This window comes from Rattus norvegicus, chromosome 2, assembly GCF_021556685.1.
Source record: "Rattus norvegicus strain SHRSP/BbbUtx chromosome 2, alternate assembly SHRSP_T2T, whole genome shotgun sequence".
Classification (NCBI taxonomy): Eukaryota; Metazoa; Chordata; class Mammalia; order Rodentia; family Muridae; genus Rattus; species Rattus norvegicus.
The window spans coordinates 83,346,351-83,364,771 of NC_141535.1; the positions used below are offsets into that span (position 1 = coordinate 83,346,351).

At 40.6% G+C, this 18,421-nt stretch overlaps 1 protein-coding gene across 4 annotated transcripts in view; it reads left to right on the plus strand.

The window, feature by feature from the left end:
* Ctnnd2 (catenin delta 2) overlaps positions 1-18,421 on the plus strand; it is an 843,638-nt gene that overhangs the window by 432,212 nt on the left and 393,005 nt on the right. For all 4 annotated transcript variants that reach the window (NM_001271502.2, NM_001415019.1, XM_087614127.1 and 1 more), the window contains 2 exon segments: positions 6,132-6,166; positions 6,742-6,858. In NM_001271502.2, the coding sequence (NP_001258431.2) occupies positions 6,132-6,166; positions 6,742-6,858 (152 nt within the window).

Genomic DNA, 18,421 nt, shown 5'->3' on the forward strand with positions numbered 1-18,421 from the left:
ACTCACAGCTCTCTTGGCTGATTTCTACCACACCAGAAATACATATCCCAATTCCCTGGCGGGCCAACATACACTCTCTTGAACTCAGTTAAGTCGCCACATGAAAGAACACATCACACAATATCCTCTGATCCAATTGATAAGATATAATTTGCCCATCTAGCAGCACAGAATCTTGTACACACCCATCTGTTAAGAATAACAACCTGCAATATTCGCAGAGAGGAATCTTAATATCTGCCGCCATGTTTTTTTCAACTCCTTCTCCCTCGCTCTGGCCTCCTCTGCCTCTCTAAAACTTTTATCCCACCCATTTTTTCCTTCTCATCCAATGACATGCTTCATTGTATCCTGTTCCTGTCTTCACCTGAATAATGACTGCAACCTACACAGCAGGTCGGTGTGTCTAAGGTCCTTGGAGCTGTACACAAAGGCCTTGAACAGGTGGACTCCTGATGTAACACCTCCCCAGCTCTGTGCATTTATGTGACTGTAAACGTCCCTACCCCATTGGCACTTACATAAATGGGCTTTCCATCACCATAACAAAATACCTAATGCAAGTAATGTACGGTTATTTGGGCCCCCAAATCTTCAGGGTTCGCCCAGTGATTGATTGGATTTACTACTAAGCACATTGCAATGAGAACAGGTGTTGAGGCAAATTCCTTGTCAGACAGCAAAGAGAGAGGAAGGGGCTACAGTCCCCACTTGAGGTCATCCTCAGTTGTCAGTTGTTCTTCCTAATACTGAGACCATTTAATACAGTTCCTTGTGTAAACTGTGAACTTGCCACTGTTATGAATTATAATGTAAATATCTCTCTGTTTTTTGATGGTCTTGGGTGACCCTGTGAAAAAGGTCATGACGCATAGTTTGAGAACTACAGACCAGTAATCTAAAAACTCCTTATCTCTTAAGAAGGCCACAGTGTTTCTATAATGTCCCCTTAGGACCATGACTTTAACACATGGGCCTTTAAAGAAGAACATTCAAGTAGCAAACTCTAGTGAAAGTCATGGCGAGCCTGTGATGCCTCCCTTCAGGACGCTCAAAGCCACAACGAGGTGCTCACCAAGAAAACGTGCTGTCTTTGTTGAGGCATTTCATTCTCTTGGACCGGCTGCTCACCTTCCCCTGTGACTGTTCCGATCTAGACCTTCCCACAGACAACTTCCATACACGACAAAGAAACAAAGGTAGAGTAAGCCATAACCAATCAACTTATAATTATGCACACCGACACCAATAATTTATAGTAAATCACTATAGTCATGGCCAACTGTAATTTCTAAACAATTTTACTCCATTGCATATTTTTTGGTGCTCTATAGCCCCTAATCACCACACATTTAAACACCTGAAAGATAGGAACTGATTGAGTCCTTGCAAGTTTAAATCTTGCCTACCATTTTATGGACTACACTTGTCAGAGCTGGGCTCTGCCATGCAGAGTCTGGCTTCAGAGACCGCCCTGCCCACTGCTGCACGTGTGGCATCCTTGTTTAGCTAGGTATTCCTGAGGGTGGCCTGTGTAGCCCTATGAAAATGTTTATAGTTGCTGTAATACTGTATATTTTGCTGAAATAAGCAAAGGCAAAAAGATTTGAGATATAAGGAAGAAATCAACATGTCATTTATATGGGGGAGACTGGGACTATGCATATGGGGCTATTTCAGGGACAGAAGCCACAAGAGCTATTTATTCGCCATTGCAGAGTAGAAAACAGAGCGTACACATAAAAGGCAGCAGTGGCCTCTAGCAAAACACTACACACCAAGCAGACCAATTCTCCTCTTTACCATATACCCATCATTCCCACAGTATCTAAGACTCTTCACTAAGCTTATTTTACTTTGCGATCACTGCCTCCTAGGGTCCGGGCCTGCATTTGAAATTAATTCCTAAGAGCTCTTTTCTACTATAACCAAGGTCTAGACACACAGATGCCATCGATATGGTCTTTATTCCTGTAGGGTAGAATCAAACATTAGTTTGGAAGCAATTTATTTTACAGTAGCTTCCCCTGGCTCATGTTTTAGGTGCACTGCGCAGCTTCAAAACACAGTTAGCCATAGTTCCGTACCTCTACTTCATTTTGAAAGGAGTCAGAAGCAATGATGCCCCACCTCGTTCAGAGCAGAGACCATCGCTTCAGGCACCTGAAAGTCACAAAAGAAAATATACTCAATCTGGTCCGTCAGAGACAGTCAGTAGGAACAGCTTGCTTTGTGTTTTTCCTGGCATTAAGAAGAGCTATGAATTTTCATATATGGTCTTTATTAGAAATGGCCCACGGGTGAGTGAGGTGATCATCAGAAAAGGCAATGGTAGACTCTACTTTTCAGGGAGCTCAAGGTGGCTCTTTGGTCTAAACTACCCTTGTCACATACATGTGCATCATGCCCAAAGATAGCTAACAGCTATTGCTAGCTAACTAGAATTGTTCCAACACCTCTACTTTAATATTTTGTCAGAGATGTTCTGTCATTTTCCTCACATGTGACACAGAGGGCAAATGAACTATGTCTTCCTCAAAGTGGATTTTTCCATTGTACTAAACTCAGCTGTGTAATCGAGAATGTTTACTGCAGACGATTCCTAATCCTGGACATGAGAGTATATGAGAAACAGGCTAGTCTGTGGTGTCTTAATGGACAGTTAACTTTGTTTATTTTGTTGTTGCTGTTGTATTTTTTTTAAAGTATCCACCTTACAGCACTTCTTAAAAGAATCAAGCACACACAAAAAAAAACATACAATTACATGGAATCCCAGAGCAGAGAAAAGGAAGTACCCACTTAAGGAAACCAAATCCAAACTGGTTTCCTCTGGGGACATCTGCACTCTGTGATCAGAATTACTGCTAATGCATTTTAACTGTGTAAAAGAAGTCAAGGAAGCCACTGAAGTGATTAATGCTTTCATCTGCCCCAAAGGAATATGACTTTTTTTCTGAGAGGACATTTCTACATTACTGTCAATAGTGCTTTTTTCTTTCCATTGTAGTAGTAGTAGTAGTAGTAGTAGTAGTAGTAGTAGTAGTAATAGTAATAATAATAATAGTAATAATAATAATTCCTTCCTGTTTCTGTTGTATCATAAAACTGAAATAATTTAGAAAGAGGAGCAAAGAATGGCCATGTCGTAATATAAGATATTGAGTCTTGCTCAGTGATTCGCCTGTTACTGTAAAGGAACAGACAAACCCCCAATGAGCAGAGCCACAGGCCACATCTTTTCTGTGTTGGGATTGCATTGGGATACACCCCCATCGACCCCCTCCTCTGCAGGGGAAAGTCAAGAGGGAAGAACTGCTTGTGGATACCAACAATATCCCTGTAGATTAACAGGACATGAGTTCTATAGAGCCAACCTGCAGCCTCCAGGTCTCCACAGCACCACACCCATGATTCAGTGTGGGCTGACAGAGTGTCCGTGCTATGGACCCATCCAAACACAGGACTTAAGCTGATAGAAAGGTTAGAGACTCATGCCTGCCGTTCTGTGCCTGAGCAGGAACGACACCCTTCACTTCTTCCCATGGGGATTTGTGTAGCCCTGTCTGTACATAATAGGCTGGGCAAACATGCATCTCAGTGTCTCACAGGGAGAGAACAGAACACTGCTGAGCCCAGGGGGAAGCTCACTTGCACTGCTTTAGGTATGAGGAAGCTTAAGAGGAAGCCCCCCCCACCGGCCCCCAGTCGATAACTTTGGATTGTGGATGAGGAGTTTGCATTCGGTGTTGTGCAAGTTTCTTCAAAGCATTGATGAGACTATTAAGAGCTGTGTGGTGTGGTCACATTTCTTAACACCACTACCTTTTGCTCCTAGAAGCAAGAGAAAGTTGGTAAGTGTTGAGAGACAGCAAAGCTTTGCCATGTCATAAACCTGAGAACTAAATACCTGGACTGCTATGAGTCCGTAGTAGATTGGAGGTTGTAGCAATTTCTTTATTGTATCAGGGGGGGAAAGTAGTATAATCTCCCGGGACTGCCATCAGTGTTATTAGAGGTACCTGGCTTAAAACAGCACAAATTTATTCTCACACAGTTTGGGAGGGCAGATGTTTGAAGTCAGTGTGTCAGCTGGGAGATAGTTTCTAGCAAATCTGAAAAGTAACCTCCTCTCAGACCCTTTCCTTGTATCCAAGTCACCTGGTCTTCACCTTCCTCTTTACCTGTCCATCTCCATGTCTATGTAAGTCCTCGTCAGTTTCTTACAAGGATCAATCCCTCCCTTAGATGGCCTGTCTGAAGACAGTCATTGATACGGCCTTGAAACTGCAAAGAACTGAACAAGCGTGCACAAATTTGAGGGGTTTGATCTAGAGTTTGTTTGGGGGGGAGCCACTATTCAGCCCACTAAGGTATGAGAAAGTTTTCTGTTCCTACACAGATGATGACATCCACACACGGTTATGCCACATTGACAGTTTGTCCAGCCTTAAGATATAGAGTAACAGAGCTTGGGTCAAGCATAATTGACGCTGGGCGTCTTACCTAGTGACTCCAACATTCATAGCACACAAGGAGTGTGTAACTTCATCATTTAAAGCAGACACTCAGCGGAGCCTACAGATTTCCTGAGCTCATGGGCTTCTGGTGGGCTTTTGCCTATACATTTAAGAAGGCCTACACATGATTATGACACTAATAATATGCACTTACTTAGCATTTCTCAAAACCGATATACCCAAGTTCTAGTGCAGTCTCGGAAAATGTGCAGTGGCGTCAATGCATAACATTAGGATCACGACAGCACGTGCTTGATAAAGAACACCCTTAAAGGAATGGCATGGTGGCATGGTGATGGTTCAGATGTACCCTGGTGGTTCTTGAATTTTAATACGGAGCAACCTTATATGCAATGATATCTACTAAGGGAAGCTGCTTTATCATTTTAAAAATATTGACGCATGCATTACATTCCTATGGTAAGGGTTGAACTTTGTAGTTAGAGACGGCTCTTAGATAATGCTACATCTCTTTAATGGATGTAAGAGCTTCACGGGAATGAATTTGTAGTTACCTTTTCATGTGTCAGATCTGTCTTTAGCTCTTAGCATTATAAAATTCCTCTCCATTTTTCTAATATGAGTTGGCTCAGGAGCAAGACACCCTATAATAGTCATTCGTTTCTAAAGGGACCATTCTTGGTCTCATTTACATCAATCATGGCTTTTCTGAGTGCTGATTTATACCAAAATTCCCCTTTCCCGCATAAATGTATTCAGAAGCTGCCTCTAAGGTACAAATTAAGGGTCTAAAACCCACTTACTGTTAAAGGACTGATGAGCTATTCATAGAAGCTGCTTGATCAAGGCAAAGATCTGGTAAAATACATGTAGAAAACTATTCTCAAATGGCATCTGTCACTGCTGTTCTAACCTCTTGTCAGATATTGACAGAAAATGGTAGCACCATTAGAAGAACATACAAAGGAAGTTGTTCACACCCAGAAAATTTAAATGTATTAATCAATTTTATATTTAATAACTCACGCAAAATAAATTAGTCATCTATGCAGGCATATGATATCATAGATGCATATATATATTCACATATATGAACAACTCTTGACTCTATCATTTATATATAAGATAATGCTGTTAGAGAATTTCTAATTATATATTCAGTGGGTGGTAAAATGTTATTATTTTAAGTCACCTCACTTAAGCCACAACAACCACCTGGAAAGAACTCATGGGAAATGTTGAAGTAAAGGCAAAAAGTTTTTTTAATCGTGTTTTTAATAAAAAGGGATATATATTTCTTTATTAGACTACTTTACAATGTCTAATACTATGCAGACTAAACTTGAGTAAAACCGAATTATCCATAAGCTATTGCTTAATGGATTGAATTTGTGAAAAAAATTAGCTATCTTTTTGAAAATGACTGAACAATGTCCATTTATAACACGGTATTACCTGCAGATCAAAAAGGGGATATGCAGCAAATGCATGAAAATTAAGATTGCATCTCAGTGGACCCCTCTGCTTTGTGAGGACTGAGGAAGTTTGCAGGAATCCAGCTCTCCTGCTCTGAGGTCCCTGTGTGTCTTGTTTTTAGACTACACTCTTGGCTAATTAGCCCGTTACAGCTGTGTGTTCTTTTTCTTGCAGTTCAGCAGGAGAGCAGTTTCATTGGCAGACACAAGGTAAAGTATGACCTCTTGATGGACTCTTACTCCTTCTATGTGTACCTGTACTGATTAATTTTATCATGAACTTTAGATTTCTAAAAGTAAGTTAGAAAAAAAATGTAAAAATTAAGTGAAGTTATGCTAGCTTGTGATTTGGGGGTGAGAGAGTTAATGATTCTTAATTTTCTGGTAACTTAATCTTCTCCAAAGATAACACGTGATTAACTTTGGCTTCTTCGCTTGAGGTCAAGGCTTGTCAATGCGTTCTCTCATAGAAGTAGTGTTTGAATATGAAATGATAACCTAAAGCAGTGGTTCTCAACCTTTCTAATGCTGTGACCCTTTAATATAGTTCCTCATGCTGTGCTAATCCCCAACCATAAACTCATTCTGTTGCTACTTCATAACTGTAATTTTGCTACTGTTATGAATCATCATGTAAATATCTGATTCATAGAATATCAGAAATGCAACCCCTATGAAAGGGTCATTCGACTCCCAAAGGGTCCCAACCCACAGCTTGACAACCACTGACCTAAAGCTTTAATGTTAACCTACCATGTTTACCACTTTAATGTATTTCCTTTCAGATGGCCAAAAAGACATCGAAGATGAACTCACAACAGGCCTTGAGCTGGTGGACTCCTGCATCCGCTCTCTGCAGGAGTCAGGCATTCTTGACCCACAGGATTACTCCACAAGTGAAAGTAGGTCAAAGGGCAGACTCCTATAGCCCTGGTTGCCTTCTTACTATGTATATACCCAAGAAGACCTTGAACCTCTGGTCCTAATTCCTCCATCTCTGGGATTCTGGGATTATAGGCATGTGTCTCCACATCCTGCTTGCACTGTGCTGGGAATAGAATGTAAGCTTCATGCTAGGCAAGTTCTCTACAAACTAACCTACATCCCCAACCTCAGAGACCCCACTGAGAGAGAGGGAAACTAAAACAATACCATTGTGACTTTTCAAAACGTAATATCTTTACAGGTTAAGCTAGTACTTTTTGTTGTTCTGGTAAAACACCAGAGAGGAGGGCAGGGTAGCAGGCAGGCATGGCAGGAAGCTCTCTAGTCACATTTTATGGTCTTACCAGGAAACAGGGCAAACCGGAAGTGGGCAGGTCTATGCACTCCCAAGGCCTGCCCAGTGACAGTTTCTTCAACTAGTCTCCCTGTCCTAAGTCCCCCAAGCAGTGCCACCAACTGGGGAAATGTCAGGTGTGCAGACTTTTCTCTCAAGCCACCACACAAGCCATATAATAAAAGCTTCATAACGTATTGATTTCTCTTCAGTCTCAAAGATTCTCTCCATGCTAACTAGGAAGGTTGCAGATGCTGCCACGTCAGCAGTTAGAATCTAAGTGTTTCACCAGAGTTTCCACTTCTAGACAAATACAGTCTGTGAACCCACATGTTTAGCCAGCACAATGACTGCCTTTAAATGAACTGGTACACATACTCATCATTGTTGGCAGAGATCTTCATGATCTGCAATTAAATATCAAGATTGGATTTCCATATAATATAGTCACTCCTCACTACCCTGTACTGTGCAATATGCAACAATTCTACATTGATAGACATAACAAACTGTATTACTTCCATAATACTTAAAGATTCATTTATAACTTATAGCTGTGTTTTCCAGCTAGAAAGGTTAAGAGTTAGAAATAAGGAGTACAGGCAGTAGAATAAACTCATTCTTAATAAATTATAAAGTTCTATGGCTTTCTTCTAATAAAATTACACAAATGACTGTGTCACACTATTTAAAAAAAATTACCTTGTCAATACCAGGATAAAAGAAATCAATGAAGCATCTAAAAAGACGAAGTAAAATAAAATTTTCATGAATGTACATCAGGGTTTGTCATGAAAGGGAAGACGTAAGAGTAAGCTATCACAGTTGTTTCTAAAATATCCTAATTCACATATTAGTTTATTTCACTAGAGTGCATGTAATACCACTATTATGATAGCTAGTCATTGTGCATGCCCAGACATGTTCAAAGCAAAATTCCTGCATTTATATATACTCATAAAACAAAATACAGAGTTGGCATTATCTCCATATGTTAAGATATATGGTTGTGTTGTCACTGCTTTCTTGATGGTAAAATGTTTAACTAATCTGTGAAAAACACACATATCTTTTTAAAGACTGAGGAGAGCAGCACACAGCACAGAACCTCTTCTTGCTCAGAGGAGGACACGAGAGTAGATGTCTAGAGAGGCATATTTGGTTATGAGTGTAGGAATAATAGAAAGTAGAGAATAGTAAAATGAAGGAGAAAAATGAGAAGCAGGCAAATTAAAACAGGCTTGAGCCCAAATTATCAAATTATCACCAAATTATTTTCTAAAAGTCACAATAAAGTTATTGTTAATAAATCAGATCTATGGGAAGTGAAAATAAAATCATGATATTATGTTCATAGGAAACAAGTTCAACTAAATACATTAAAAGACTAGACACGTTTGTGCCAGCAGCTGCAGTGGATGCAGAGTGGACACTTAACACAGAAGTCAGTACTAAAGAACCCGTCGGGGTTTGAATAGGACTGTGAGGCGGCAGAACTGTTCACTTATAAAGATGTGATAGGCCTAAGACTGTAGAGGGACTGAATAGAGTAGTGTGGAGCCTGGATGCTAAAGCAAAAATTAAATAGGCAGCCCCGAAAACGTCCACACACGTGACGTTATACAGACTGAGCAGGTTATATTTAAGAACATACAAGTTTGCATGTGTGTGTAATGGATAAGTAATGGAAACAGAGGCTCTGACAGCAAGGAGGGGAATATGGGAGGACTTGAAAAGAGGAAAGGGAATGGGTAAGTGAAGTAGTTATATTCTCAAAAATAAAAACCATAGACCAAGAAAAAAGCATTATTTTGACTCTTTCAGTGCATATTTAGATGGAAAGCAGAAAAAAACAAAGAAAAGGAAAAGTAAAAGAAAATTAAGAAAATTAAACCTCACAAGTGGTGACCAGAGGCTCTTGAAGTAGTCCCACTGGCAGACCGCTCATGCAGCACACAGAGACCAGGCTTCAATCCCTCCAAGATGGTGCATATTGAAATCTCAATTCCTGACACATGGAGATAGGAGAATCAAAGAGTCAGAACCACAGAGTGGGTTTCAGGCCAGCCAGACTACATGAGATTCTATCTAAATCAAGAAAAAGTGGATAAGTAAATATTTTTTAAAGTAGGCATAATGAATATGTTCTCAACTTTTAGTCACATGAGTATAAAAATTGCTGACTAGGACATTTTGACAAAATGGTCAGAGAGAAAATAAGAACATCAAACTGAAAGTTCGTATTTATGGGCTGTAATTAATCTAAAATTAAAAGCAAATAAGATAGTCAATGTGGTGATGTGATGACTGTAGATAGGAAATATCCTTCTGGATAGCATTGATCCAGATGGAAAAGTACACGGTGTTTAAAAGGAGAAACAATATTTCACAAACAGACTTACATCCAGCGGAAATCTAAGCTTTATTTTTAAAATGTAGAAACGTTGTATTTACTTTCGGGAAAAGTCTTGAAGTAAGGGCTGGAGAGAAAGGGCACACTTTTGGGAAGGACCCGAGTTTGGCATTCAGCACCCACGGCAGGAAGCTTACAACTGCCTAAGTCCATGCCAGGGGACCTGGTTCTGTCTTCTGTACTCTGGAGGAGCCTGCACGTGCCCACTCAGAAACGCACGTATATACACCAAATTAAAAACAATTAAAAAACAAGCTAAATAAATAAAAACAGCCAGAAATATGGAAACGGTAAAAGTATTTCAGAAGTGAAAGGACACAAAATGAAATAGTTGAAAGGGGCATGAGAGCAGGCACAGTATTGTGCTGTAAGAGTAACCACCGTTACTTTCTCCACTGAGAAGCTCTGATAGGTTTAAAGGACATGCTAAGGACGTCAGGTGACACGGTTTCTTCTCTTGCAGTATGTGCCCCAAAGCCCTCCACATGTGCTTTACCTGTGTGCATCACAGGGCAGTTAACGGTCCAGGGTTTGCAGACATGTTTTGTACTGGCTCTGTGTCTTAGGGAAGATAATTAGCTTTCTGTAAAGGACTGTGTAGTCTGATGAAAGGCAGCTAAGATTTTCTCCTAGGCTCCCGCACCCAGCTTTAAAGAAAGTAACTAAAGCAGACACCCAACCTCAAACCAAGCACTGCCTCCTGGCAAGGCAGCTGCTCTTCCGGTCTTTGTGTGGTTTCTGGAATCCATACAAGCACACTCACATAGTATCTACTTGGTTTGCTTGGCACCATGACTGTGAGCTTTGTCCCTTTTGTTGCAGAAAGTATTTAACTTTTACCAGAGGTAAATAGATTTCCATTGTAAAAATCTGTTACAACTTATTTCTCCTGTGGAATGTTGATTGCTTTTGGCTATTTTCTAATTTGGGCCATTAAAATAATACATACATGCATACATACATACATACATACACACACACACATTTATACTTTTATTTTTTCTTAACATTTATACTTTTAAAGTGCTTGCTGATGGACCCAGCACCCAAACTTTTGTACCAAAGATTTCTGAGCCACGGCCATATGGGGAATGTTGTTACTCAGGACATTTGCTTTTAGCAAGCTCAGAAGCACATTGAGAGTAAAGTCACCATGTGACCTGGAGGAAAACATTTCCAAGCCATGTAGAAGACAGTGGGCTAAACTGGTTATTTCCTCCCGCTAGTAACTTATTTATGAGTTCCAGGGACGAGGGTCCCTAGAAATAGTAAGTAGTCTAACATGTCTATCTCCTCAAACAACTGAGGGCTAAAGCTCCTGGGGTTTGTTACACACATGAGCTTAGAGTTTAGAAGGCTGTTCTATGAACAGAGAGGCATTTAAACTTCATTTCTGTCTCCATATCTAGACTCCATGTTATACCTGGTCAGTTGATTCCAATGTGCACAATGATTTGTGTGAAAATTAAAACTTTAATGGTCCCAAGAAGACTGAATCTCACACATAGCTTTTAAACTGGCTTAAATTCAACAAACATCATTGTCTCGTTGCTTTTGTGTGCTTGACGGATACACAGGCATAGACCCAAAGTTGGTTCACATAATGGACGCAGTCTGTTCCTGTACATGAAAGAGAGGGTTGAGAAAGTGTATTTGTCAAACACACAAAAGCCAAACATATAACTTTAGTTTGCACTGCTTTGCTAAAGAATTTCGCAGTTCCTGGAGTGTAAGCTTAGAACGGTGTTTTATTATTTCACATTACAGTACCCAAGTGCTTCTTCATAAAGGCTTATCTCTGTTAGGTATTTCTATTGTGAAACAAGAAGAAAAATACTATATATATATATATATCCTTATAAGTTAAGTTATCTAATAAAAGCAGACTCAACTCTGAGGGCCAGTAATCCTAAAATGAAATGGAAAATTAATCGAGGCCAGCTATGAAAGAAGCAAAACTTAAAACTAAATCTAAAAGTATAACCACCAGTGTCTGGATCATTCTGCTTTATGATGATGTCTCATATGGTGGACCCTTCCCTGTCCTGGGGAATGCATGCTGTTCGTGAGCTCTGTCCCTATTTCTTATGATACATCTTCCTACATGGAAATATACTGCTGCTCTGTCCTCTCTCAATTCTAGCAGCTCTCAAAGTATTGGTCTCACAACCCAGTTGTGCCCTAGTACATTATGGAGAGCCTCTACCAGTTTTTACTGTTACGAATTATATGCAGTCGTGTTAGAATATCTGAGACAGAACAGTTTCTGTTATAGAATGGGTACCATGCTACACCCTGTGGCCTCAGGAAAGTGTCCCTGAATGTCGTGTGTGAGAAATAAAATCACTGATCTCTTAGCATTGCTGTGACAAACATTTGACTTTGAGGGTTCTCTGCAAGAGTCTTGATGCACACCACCCTTCCAAGAACTCCCAAGAGTACTTTAAGAGACCCTCATTCTTGTGGCTGGAGTCTCAGTATCTCTCCATGTGAGAAATTACGTCATAAGAAATAGGGACAACGTGCACAAAGTAGCTGTGTAGAGCTGAAGGCTTTCTACCTTGTTGAGTCTAGACTTCGTCTCCATGCCAGACAACAAAGAAAACAAACTACCTTCTTTCCCTTGGCCATGGCTTCCCTGTGTTGAAGGGGTGTGACTCGTGCGTTTCATCTTGATGGCTAGTGTTTCTCTGTTGTTGCCGTTGCATCCTGGGATTACGAAAAGTCACTTCACAAAATGCCTCTTGTTTTTAATATTATGAATCATACGGATGTATGGTGTTGCATTTTACAGCACTTAATAACTTGATGTCTCAAAGGTTCTCGTGCGAATGAAGTATTCTCGTAACAAAATGAAAAGGGCAGACTGCAGTTCCACAGTGAATAACGTTTTCCCTGTCACCTCACTGCTTGGCACCTACTCGGGTCCTGTCTGCTCTGAGTGGAATTCTATACACGACTGATTCCACATATTATATCATGCACTGATTTGAAAGCTCAGAATGCTATTCATTTTAAACACGTTCCTCATAGATGAGCTCTCACAGGCTACCCACTGAATGGTAGAATTATACACGATGGAGTGGGGCTCTAATTCATTAGTACACCAAATAAAAGAATGACTACTCTTTTAAAATGCATGAGACAACTTAACTTCTGTTTAATGTAGCTTCCATTTCCTCCCACGCTGTCCTTTAATTTCTTTATTTGTCCCCACTTTAGTTCCGATTTTGATTGACAGTATTCTTTATCGGTTCCTGGCTGGGATACCGTATTTCTTATCTCTCCTATCTCTGAGTTTATATCTCCAAGGACACATCGGGTAAATGAAGTCTTTGATCCAGGTTCTTTCTGGTCAAGCCACACAGGACACTGAAAAGCCAATGGTATCCATCAGTAAACTGTTCTTGTTACTCTTGTGTTCTGTTCCATTTAACTAAAGCAACCACAGTTTCTGAAGCCACCTTCTGGTGACTGACGCATATTTGTTAGACTTGAAATTAGACAGCCAGGAGCCACAAGAGAATGGCGGGGTGGCAAGGACTGTTCACGTTTCATGTACTGTGTAGAATAGTGTCTTTTAAGAGGTAGCGTTGGAAAATATTTACAACAATCACAACCTAGAGTTACTACAGCTAGGCAGTTATGGATCGATATATTAGGAAGCCAAGATTACTATGATTCAACATTTATTCTTAATCAATCCTTGGAAATAAAAATAACGGAAGCCTTAAATGTAGCACGTTAAGTCCCACTTGCTCAGGTTTTAAAGTAACTTTCCCATTTAATATTTTTGTCCAGGCTGATTTAGACTCACTTCTTGTTGTCTTAGTCCCTTTTGAGTTGGGACTAGGAGACTGGTTCTCAAGGGCAGGATGCCAAGTTCAATTTAGCATTAGCTAGTTCACAGCTTTTCTAGCTAATGAAGCCATTGATTGAATAATCACAAGGGACTCCCCAAATCTGATGTGCTTTCATTAGTTAGAAGGATGTATCCAAGAGTGCTACATATCTATGTGTTGTTTCTAGACCAAGGGCATCCACATCGGATACTATAACACTGTACATTAGACCACTGTGCTGGCTAAAAGTTTGACCCCCATGCTTCATTCCTATCCCTCCACTGACGAGGAAGCTGGGCATGCGGGTTTGGCAGGAGGAAGAAATCTGGGAAAGGAAGAAGATTGGGCTTTTTCTTTAGTACAGCATGCCTGCTGCTCAACTCTGTTCCTACCAGATTCAGCAAGTACCTTCAGGTCCAAGGATGGTGACAGCTTCTGTCAGTTTGTTGCTAACTCCTCGGAGTTTCAGCAGGCTCTGCCTGCTCCTTTAATCTTGCCCACCTCTTTGTAAATGGTCTCTTAATTAAATTGCTTTTAACTACACTCCTGAATAGAATATTTATCCTGTGCTGACCCCTAACTGATAGACACACAGGAAACAACTGACATTTTAATTTTCAGATCCTTTCAACACTTGACATTAACAAAATACTGATATCTCAAACTGCAGTTATGTGTTAAATATTTTCAAAATGTTTTCCTCCAAGTCACATGGTGACTTTACTCTTAACGTGCTTCTGAGCTTGCTAAGAGCAAATGTCCTGAGTAACAACATTCCCCATATGGCCGTGGCTCAGAAATCTTTGGTACAAAAGTTTGGGTGCTGGGTCCATCAGCAAGCACTTTAAAAGTATAAGTGTGTGTGTGTGTGTGTGTGTGTGTGTGTGTGTGTGTATGGGTAGATGTACATGTGTATGTACATGTGTATGTAAGTATGTAAATATGTATGCATGTGTTATTTCACTTTAGTGTCTCCCTGCTTCAGCTGTTATTTTCGAAATCAGATTATTTTTTCTGCACTGCAAGGACTGCCCATCACTGTCCATCCGGCCTCTAAATATGCCATCACTTTTACATACGTGAAGCCATGTTGCCACTGGAGCATCCAAGTTTCTATAGTTTCAGCTTTCTTCCCCCTTTCCCGACAACCTTTTATTATACGATAGATTACCCATGAATCTCAGCAGTGGACTGTTAAAACTTTTTGTGATTGGGTCTATAGAATGAAGGTAGTGTGGTGGGACAGTGTTAATATTCCCTGGAGAGTCAGAGATCAGGACAAGGTACATTGAGGAGGTGACCTCTACTTACAGGGCACTGGAGAGTGAGCTTCTCAGTTCCCAGAGAAAGAAATGTCAGCACGAGAAAGCAAGAACAACTCCCCCCACCCATGCCAAACATTTTAGCTTTTCACCTCTTGACTGCGACAATAGATGTCTGTTTGTAGTATTTTTATTGCAGCAGGGTGCTTTGTTGAAAAGTTCATTAGATAATATCCACCCAAACCGTGAAATCATACAGGGTGTTGAAAGGCAGCAGTAAGTATTATGTAAAATAGCTCTGTAACAAGTTTCCAGAAAGGCAAATCCCAGCCAGGATTTTACTATCACCAGATCGCGTGGCTTTCTGAGTGAGCGATTAGTTAGATAATGATAATACAGATAATAAATAGTAATACTAATATAGCATAAAATGATTCACATAGTATCTTGCATTCCGTCAAGTATCTTTAAACTCACATCTGGAGAGATGAAAATGCTGAAGCAGCAGAAGCAAGGCCTGGGTGAGGAGCAGTGCTGAAGCCAGAAGCATCCTTAGATCCCGAGGGTCACCACTGACTCCGTCAGCTGCGGAATGCCCCAGCAGCAGAGGGACTGGGTGTTCTATTCCTTGCTGAGACTCTTGTAAACTTCAGTTAATAGGTATAGAGCGCTCGGTACAGTTCTTCCGATCTACTAAAGAACACCTGTTAATTCTGTCACCACAACCACCGTCAGCCTCTATGGCTGTGTAAATGTGTAGGACGACAAACCCCACATCGCCTGATTGTGTTTCCGGATTGATTTTTTTTTCAGCACATACCCCCCACACCATCATTTTGCTAACATGGTTGTGACTTAAGTGATGGCTTGTGAATGCCACTTAGGAGGCCCCTGGCCTTTCTGTGTTGTTGCACACTGAAATTTAATTAGAATTTAATGTATGTGGGACAGATGTTCATCTAAATCAGACAAGAACTGGAAATTATAGATGAGGTCTCTTTTAAACCTGTGTAAACATATATATATATATATATATATATATATATATATATACATATATATATGATAAATCATACTTGATCGAAGATAATTTCATGAGAAAGTGACTTGTATTACAGTGTCTCTGTTAATACAATCTAAGTGGGCCTAATGCTATATGTAAAATACAACATTTCAACCATTGTCTTTACTGAGGTTGACTTTGTTACACCAACAATTGGCACTGAGCTCCTGCCAGCCCCTAGTGGGACCTGGGAGTAGCAGTTCACTAGGGAAATGGTGTAATCTGAGAAGGGAGGATTTCTTCTGTAGCAAGAGAATGTCAATTCTGTAAGATCCTTTTGTCCTTAAATGCTGATGTGTGCATGAGACTTAGATGAGATGTGTGCAAGTACAAGTGTTCCTAGAGAAAGATAGTGAAGTCAGAGACTCAGGTCACTTCCAGCTCCTAAGCCTCAGATGCCAGCTCTAAGTCTGTCCCTCTCTGTTCATGCTCTTGGGACAATGAAAATTTAAAGTGCAACTTTTCTGGCAGGTTATGGTGTCCTCTTCTAGTCACTTTATACACGCAAGAGCCCGTTGGGTGTTAGGACCAGACTCAGCAGCCAGTTCTTGCTGTAGCTCATAGAAGTAGTTGGATCAACTGTGGTAGTTCCGGGGAATATTCCCCCTCTGTCCTGTCAGAACACCAACATCAAATAGAACAAGGACAAAAATACTGACTAAACCATAACTAATCGAAAAACAGGTTTGCCCCTCTTCCTGGCCTGCAATGAACCTCAGCTGTTTCCTGAACATTTTCAGGACTCTTCTATGATGGACAGAAATCATCCTTGAACGTTCAGGTCAGTTTTCTAGAAGCATGCATCCAGAGTATGGCTTCAGTTTTCTTTAACCAAGGCAAAAATCCCCCTCCTCTGCTGCTGGGAGTTCTGGTGTCTGCTACTGCAGCTCTACACAGAAGATAATATTTCCATCCGTGGAATTTAAGGGGGAAATGTCCTCCACTTCCCTCGCTACTGCCTTCCACATCATCCTCCAGTACATACACTCCATTTCCTCAAGATATTGCCCCTGTTTTCCTCTTAGCCCAAGCAAGCCTACATATAAATCCAAAAGTTCTAGAGGAAATAGAGAGAAATACAATTTAAATCCCTAAACTAAACTCCTTAAAAAAATCTTTGGCAAATTAATATTTTCTGCCTCAATGCACCAATCCACCAATGGAAATTTGTATGCAAACTTGACTTCCGTTACAAAGTGATTTAGGGACATTGTGTGACTTTTTTTTTTAAAACCATTTTCATATTTTCCTGTATACATGTGCTCCAAAACTGGAAAAAAAAATCTTGTTGATTTGAAGCCCAGTGAACAGCGGAAAAAGTCATTGAAAGATGCACACAGGGTCTGGGCTATTGTCCTGACCGTTTTGTCCTTGGCAGGTGACAAGTCAGTGTTGTGATGTTATGATATACTGCTTGTCGGTGCAATTACCAATGTCAAAGCACATCTTGGTTTCAGGGCTTGAGATGTATTAGCGGGATAATGAGATAGGGAATCTTGATTTGTTTTCATTGAGTATCGATCAAGTACATGACTGATTCTGTAAAAGATGGGCAGGTTTAATTACCTCACGATGCATTTCTCGGGAGCCCATAAAGCGCTGTTTTAATTGAAATTCTGTTTGCGAAAGAACCTTACGTTGTTATTTGAAAATCTTTTTTAAACAGCTTTTGTACATGTCTAGCAATAATTGTATGAATCTATTCATAAAACACGAAGTTATTTAACTCGCTACTCATCGGAGCAGATTCACATTCTCTTGAAAGGCAAATAATTACAGCACGTGGCCATTTTGCTTTGTGGATTTTGTTAAGTGATGTGAAAGTAAAGGTTCTCTTTTATTTTACTTTGCTGAAGTTCCCAACTGTGCTCGCTTGTTGCACCTGCTATAACCTTCCTGGCCTGTGCACTGCTATAGGAGGAAGGTGTGCCCAGTGCAGCCATTTATGCGCCCATCTCCTTTCCTGAATGAATCACCAAAGCTTCCAGCTTCCTGTTCCAGGTTTATCAGTGACTGTCAAGAAAAGCCATTGCTCTCCCACTGTGCCTACTCCCCTCCACTAAGTTTTGGTCTGACCTGGTCTAGAGCACTTGGCCAAATATCTATGCACTAACAGTGAGTTCTCTGTCTCTTCTCATTGGAGAGCCCCATGTCTCACTACCCCCAACAACCTTTCCTACTTGCCTTCCAAAAGGTTATCCAGAACTCTGCCTGCCCATTGTCTAGAACTTAGAGAGCAGCTCTTGACTTTGCTGGGCCCGGTGCTTCCCCCGTGGCTATCAGAGTAGACCTCTTGGTGTCCTGAATAAAGTGGGATGCATCACTCCTCAGAGGCACCATCATTCTGGTGATTAGACTTAGAGTACCGTCGAAACAGACTCCAAGGCCCTTTGGCCAGCTGCTGAACACATGACTGCGTGGTACAGATTGTTTCCTTGGGATTATGTTTTGTGTTACACAATAGAAGAGTTTCAGTGGTGCTTTGGTGATGCTTTCCGTGATAAATCTGGGACTGAATGAAAACTGAATTTAAATGTTATACTCACGCTGTTTAGAAGTGCCACGAGGGAATGAGGGCAAACAGAGACCATAAATGACTAGATTCC